Raw genomic sequence first — 6688 nt, 5'->3', positions numbered from 1 at the left:
GCATTCAATGATTCAAATATGTAAATCGAATACGAAGCATTAAAATTGAACCCGAAACAATCCCAACGTTGTCACTAAGGACCTTTGACTCCCACAACAACCTCAATGTTGACCATGAGAGGATGAACGAAGGTCCAATGTGTGAGTGTAACTGACGAGAGATATGTGACGCTAATGGTGATAAACTAAAGGTTGCGCCACCCATGGGTTCCTCTTGATGATTGATGTTGAGCTTCACATGCCTCTCTCTCTCTCTCACACACACACACTCTCACTCATCTTGTCAAGATCTACAAGTCGAATCTACTTTATAAAGTGTAGGAGAGTAAGCGATGGTGACGTGCAGGTGGCACCGGAGACATATGCTATCGCCGACAACTATGGATGCTTCTGGCATGGTGGTGGTGGCTGTACCTGGAGTTTGGTTCGTGTGATACGGGAAGGAAAGAGAGAAAGAAAGGAGAGAAAGGGTATGGACGGGCCCCACTCTAGTTAATTTTTAATTATTATTAAAAAAGATAAGTTCAATAATTAAAAGGTTAAAGTAAATTATAAAGGGTAATATAGTCTTCTAATATCCATCGGGATGAAACACATAATAAAATGATTAAAATCATTCGGTCCAAGTACAAAATAAAGATCAGGGACCAAACGGTAATTTCATTAATTTACTCCTACTAAAATTATAATTTAGTCTTTAAATAAACAGGAGCGTAAATGTTGGCCGGTAGAATTTGGTAGGCGGTACAAAGGTGGAGGAAAAAGTCTAAAAGGAGCCGTGCTGTTGCCAAACTATAGTCACCGGGTCAAACTGGTTGCTCCAAAAATGGCACACCTACTGCCCCACCAGTCTCTGATTGATATAATTAATCAGGTCAAACGTCGTTATCATCACCAGAATCAGTCTCCACTCCCATTTTGTAGCTCGTATAATTGCTACCAACAGTACTCCAATTCTATATCTGCTTCATCACTCCGTTATTTCTACTACTTCCCCTGTTTGTGGCCGTTAATCCGATCGATTGATACTAAATTCAAGTCTCTGTGTGTTTTGTTAGCAATTTGATGGATTATTCTAATCAGCCGATCGAGCTCAGGGCTTTGGATTCTTTGGGATTAGGGTTTGATGTTGCGAGCGATTTTCGGTTAAAATTCGCGAAAAGTTGTCCTGATGGTGGACGGTTAGTGGAGCTGGATGAATCGAGGAAGAGAGACATTGTTCTTCCAGGCTGTGGCACCACCATTTCTGGGGTTTCTGAGGATATTCGTTGTGATAAAGGAGATCGTATTCGCTTTAAATCGGATGTTTTGGAATTTAACAAGGTGATCACTTGTTCCTTTACGAAGATCGCCTTCTATTTTATTTTTTCTATGCAATTGGAGTTTATGTGCGATGATCATATACCAATTAGGGTATACTTTTGATGTTTGGGATTCAAAATTGATGAGCTTCTTAACTCCTTTTTTGCTTAGAGTTCGATAAGGTGATAACTATTTTTTGCATTAGTTACTAATTATTTCAAATCTACTAATTAAAATAAGATCAAATGACTGCAAGCTTAGGTGACCTAATTTTGGAAGTACACATGTGGACTCAAGACTTTCATTGTCTTCTGTAGTCACTTGTGTTTTTGGAATCTTGTGAGTTATCATAAAGTAGCACCACTGACTTATTCAGCTGTTAAATCTATAGCAGCTTTTGACAAAATTCAGAGAGTATTATTAGTACTTTTAAAATCCAATGCAATGCGACATTTATAGAATAGCCTAACATTCTTTTTTCTCATGTGTTTCTTGTAGATGTCAGAATTACTTAATCAAAAATCATCAATACAAGGAAAAGTCCCATCAGGATACTTCAATGCCTTATTTGATCTAAGTGGAGCATGGTTAAATGATGTCACAGATGCCAAATATCTTGCTTTTGATGGTTACTTTATCTCTCTCTACTATTTGCATCTAACATCATCTCCATTAGTACTCAAAGAAAGTGTCAAGAAATCTGTTCCAACTTTCTGGAATCCATTGATACTAGCTAGGTACTCCTCTGTTTTACATTGTAGATAACAATTGACTTAATACAAATAATGCTTATCAGATATGTTTTATGAGGCAGATTCATTCAAACTTATGGCACACACATTATAGTGGGAATGGCTGTTGGAGGTCAAGATTTAATCTGTGTTAAACAAAAACCCTCTTCAACTATTTCTCCTGCAGAACTTAGAGGATATTTGGATGATCTTGGAGATAGTTTGTTTTCAGATGGGAGGAGTCCTTCTCTAATAGAGAGAAAAACAAGAGATGGAAAACAAAAAGTAATGCTTTTTATTTTACTTATTAGTTAAATTCTTGAACTATTATGTAATTTTTTTTTAATAATTCTTGGTTCCTTGTTAGGTTCCAGATGTGTTCAACCGTATGTTGCAGCCACATACAATGCAATTCACTAATGTTACAGAAACTTCAAGCAAGGATGTAAGTTGCAACATAGATAAAACAATTTAAAACCAAACACTGCAAAACTAACTTTAATATTTTTAAAATTCTGTTATTGAAGTGTACTATGAATTTATCTCTAAAAACAACTCTTTTTGGAGCTTAAATTCATACTACACTTAAACATACATAACAAAATTCAAAGCTTTATTCGATAAACATCACAAAGTTCATAACTTTATTCGATAAACATCACAGAATTCAAACTTTATTCAATATGCATCAAAAAGTTAGAAGCTTTATTCGATATACATCAAAAAGTTCAAAACTTTAACTGCTTATTTTAAAGATATAAAATTTAGTGTTGCACTAATTATTATTATTATTATTATTATTATTATTATTTGTTTTGTGTAAATTACAATCCTAAAAGCACACCAAACAACTTGCTAGAAAACCAATGCTTAATAGTTTTATTTGGAGCTTAAATTCATAATACACTTCAATAATAAACAGGGTCTCACAGTTATTGAGTGTAAAAGAGGTGGAGATGTATTTTCAGACACTCACTCAAAATGGCTTCAGACAGTTGGAAATAATCCTGAAGCAATGCTCTTTAAATTTGTGCCAATTACTTCTCTTCTTAATGGGATTCCAGGGAGTGGATATCTTAGTCATGCCATCAACTTATATTTACGCTGTAAGTCATTGAAATTAAATTCCTCTAAATCTCATTGTTGATCTTCTTGTATGATTGATGAGTTGAGTATGTGAAATGTAGAAGGGTAAAATGGTCATTTACTTTTTTGTGTTAATCATTCTGCTTAGATAAGCCTGCTCTAGAAGACTTGCAATGTTTCTTGGAGTTTCAAGTTCCTAGACTATGGGCACCTCTGTTTTGTGAACTACCTCTTAGACATCAAAGAAGAAAGACATCTTGCCCTCAGCTACAGTTTAATTTCTTGGGCCCTAAGATTTATGTCAGCACAACTCAGGTAAGTGGTGTCTATATTTAAATAATATATAGAATTTTGTAAAATTGTACCTTGTATTCACATATATTGATATAATGAGAGTTTTTTCCTCTATCAATAAAAAAATGGACTTAAATTCCTTCTTACCACCCCTATAATGGTTCAACCCATCAAATATGAATTCCGTTCATTTTCCAACGAAACTCACCATGGAATGGAATCTCGAATTCCAATTCCATCAAAATCCACAAACCAAACACACACCTCAATTATTAAATTTCTTGATACTTTCTCAGGTTATAAGCGACGATAAACCCGTAACCGGTCTCCGTTTATTTCTCGAAGGAAAAAAACACAACCGACTAGCAATGCACGTACAACACCTCTCTAGTCTCCCCGACACCATGACACAAAACTCCCCAAAACCCACCACACCACCTCAATGGCGAGGCTCCGACGATTCCGATTCCAATTCCAATTCCAATTCCAATTCAAAATCCAAATTCCTGGAACCAGTCCGATGGAAACGCTATTCCAACGTCTGCTCCTCCATAGTCAAACACGACCCAAACTGGCTACAACAAAGTCAAACACCCGGAGTCTTCATAGTAACCGGGGCCCAACTCATAACAAAAGGAAAATGGCCCAAAACCATACTACACCTCCGTCTACTCTTCACCCACTTGCCCAACTGCACCATACGTAAGACCGAGTGGGCCGGTGCACCGGTGGCTCGCAAGTCGAGTCTTTTTACGAACCTGAGCTCGACCTTCACCTTCGCACGTGGCTCGGTGGCTAATGCTGAGAAGCAAGTGGGTGCGATGGTGAACTCGGGTGTGTTTCCTGATAGCCCACCGGTGCCGGTTCGGTTCACGAAGTTGAGGAAGTTTGTGGACACGGATGAGGTGGCGCGTGGGCCACAGGACTCGCCGGGTCATTGGTTGGTGGTTGCGGGGAGGTTGGTTGTGGATGGTGGGAAGATCGGGTTGCATGTTAAGTTTGCTTTGTTAGATTTTGGAAATGAGTTGTAACGGTTTTTGTTGTGTATATGATGAGTATGTAATATGTTTGAGGTTTAGTCTTTTGGTTATTTTGTATTACAAATGGGTTTTTCTAGATGGGGGTTGTAAGTGCATGAATTAAGTGATTGGTTGTTGGATATATAATTTACTTAATAGCTCAAAAATAGTACCTCAGTTGAGGTTTATTATCATAAGTCATAACCTCAAAAGTACAATGATAGACACAACATAACACAAAAAGGTGATAAAGAAACAGATGTATTTATTAAGCTTTCCATGAAGACAAAGGTGGGGTGTCGGTGTTTAGATATGTGGGGAAACCATCCATGTATCTATCACCTTTAGCTGCATCAGTTGAAGCAATGGATTCAAGTTCAGCCATGTCTTGTGGTGTTAGTTTAACAGATAAAGCTCCAATGTTTTGTTGAAGGTTTTCAATCTTAGTCGTTCCTGGTATTGGCACCACATCATTCCCCTGATGGTGAACCCATGCTAATGCTAGCTGTGATGGGGTGCACCCTTTCTTTACTGCAATCGCGCTAACTCTCTCATACAACTTTTTGTTATTTTCAAGATTCTCAGGTTGGAACCTTGGTAGATTCTACAAAAAAGAATAAGTAAATATATATAAACATAAGTTGAAACCCAATTTAATGATTTTATATTATAATAGCTTAGATAATCTGATTCAGTTTGTTTTGTGCTGACCTGGCGGAAATCGCCATCTGCCAAATTCTCAACCATCTTCGGACCCAATGAAAGAAATCCGCGTCCTAGAGGACTGTATGCCACAATTCCAATTCCAAGTTCTCTGACAAAGTTTACTTTATCAATTGATGAGAAAGTTGGAAATATTATTTTTTATTTTACCTTTACAAGTAAAAACTCAAATAAACCTGCAAGTAGGGATAATTTCATCTTCGACATCCCTGGACCATAAGGACCACTCTAGTTGAACAGCAGTTATCGGGTGCACAGCATGGGCTCTTCTAATGGTTGAAGCCGAAGCTTCTGATAATCCTACGTATTTTATCTTCCCTTCTTCCACCAATTTCTTCATTTCTCCCATCTTTCAAGTAAACAAAACAATCACAGAGGTTAATTAGGAAATACAAACCACAGTATCTCTTCTAAATCAATTTATATTGGAGTCTTCCTCTCTCCTCAAAGGATCGAGCTCTTTTCGAGAGAGAAATTTAAATTTTCACATATTAGGAAATGACTAATAGCATATATGAATTATGAAAGCCTTGTTTCACTATACATACCGTGATTTCAATGGGCACACGTGTGTCAATTCGGTGTTGATAATATAGATCAATGCAATCGATCTCAAGCCTCTTCAAGCTACCTTCACAAGCAGCCCTGACATATTCCGGATCACCATACACCTCACGGTTTCCATTCTCAAACTTGATCCCGAATTTGGTAGCTAACTCCGTTTTTTCCCTTTCTCCTCCCTTCAAAGCCTGCATTGCATGTTTATAAGTCTTTTTAATTACTGAATTTATTAACCGGATAATAAGCGATTAAGGGTACAAGCAAGAGTGTGACCTTTCCGAGTAGGATTTCATTGGTGTGAGGGCCATAGGCATCGGATGTGTCGAGTAGGGTGATACCGGTGTCAATGGCGTGGTGGATGAGGTTGATCATGTCATGTTCGGGTTTTGGGGGTCCGTAAACAGCAGACATACCCATGCAGCCCAAACCTTGAGCTGACACCTCCAAACCCTGTGAACCCAATTTGATTCTTGGAACTTTTACCATGTTCTTATTGATCAGATGAACTTTTTTTTTTTTTTTTTTTGGGTTGGATTGTGATTTGATGGTAACAGAATGGAGGTGATGATCATTTATAGTGAGCAAGTCATGGTTAGAGCATATAATTCTATGGACCTTCTTGGAAATTCATTCCGGCCTAGCACACCAATAAAAAAAAATATTTTTTAATTTCCTTTTAAAAACATATATTCTTTATCCATACAGCCTGCTTAACTTATCTATTTTGCCTAATCTATATTTATTTAACTTTAATTTATACTTTTGGTAATTAATTATATTTTAGTTGTAGATCGTGAGGTAAGAGCCTACATATTACCCGAGGCTGCTGGTGCATAAGAGCCTACGTAAGACCCCTTATGTAGTGACAAATTTAAAATAATAAATAATTTTTATATATTAAAATGTATTCGGTGTTTTTTTTATGTCTATGGAATAAAATGTATGTCAAAAGTATTTTTTTTATGTTTTTAG

General features: G+C 37.0%; 2 protein-coding genes across 2 annotated transcripts; one reads left to right on the top strand and one right to left on the bottom strand.

The window, feature by feature from the left end:
• The first annotated feature begins 788 nt into the window (after positions 1-788).
• LOC145120126 (MACPF domain-containing protein At1g14780-like) lies at positions 789-4503 on the top strand. The gene is made up of 7 exons (XM_079055920.1): positions 789-1323; positions 1801-2039; positions 2117-2318; positions 2401-2478; positions 2956-3139; positions 3268-3434; positions 3710-4503. The coding sequence occupies exons 1-7, from the start codon at positions 1066-1068 to the stop codon at positions 4442-4444; spliced, it is 1863 nt and encodes a 620-aa protein (XP_078912046.1). The 5' UTR covers positions 789-1065; the 3' UTR covers positions 4445-4503.
• A 76-nt stretch (positions 4504-4579) lies between these two features.
• On the bottom strand, positions 4580-6273 carry LOC145120127 (auxin-induced protein PCNT115-like). The gene is made up of 5 exons (XM_079055921.1): positions 5990-6273; positions 5704-5904; positions 5332-5504; positions 5144-5246; positions 4580-5036 (listed from the first exon to the last, which is right to left on the bottom strand). The coding sequence occupies exons 1-5, from the start codon at positions 6200-6202 to the stop codon at positions 4701-4703; spliced, it is 1026 nt and encodes a 341-aa protein (XP_078912047.1). The 5' UTR covers positions 6203-6273; the 3' UTR covers positions 4580-4700.
• Between the last annotated feature and the right edge of the window lie 415 nt (positions 6274-6688).

Source organism: Lactuca virosa, chromosome 6, assembly GCF_052849685.1.
Source record: "Lactuca virosa cultivar CGN04683 chromosome 6, Lactuca_virosa_CGN04683_v6, whole genome shotgun sequence".
Classification (NCBI taxonomy): Eukaryota; Viridiplantae; Streptophyta; class Magnoliopsida; order Asterales; family Asteraceae; genus Lactuca; species Lactuca virosa.
The sequence above is the reverse complement of the archived record's forward strand: the minus strand, read 5'-3'. Positions and strand labels throughout refer to the sequence as shown.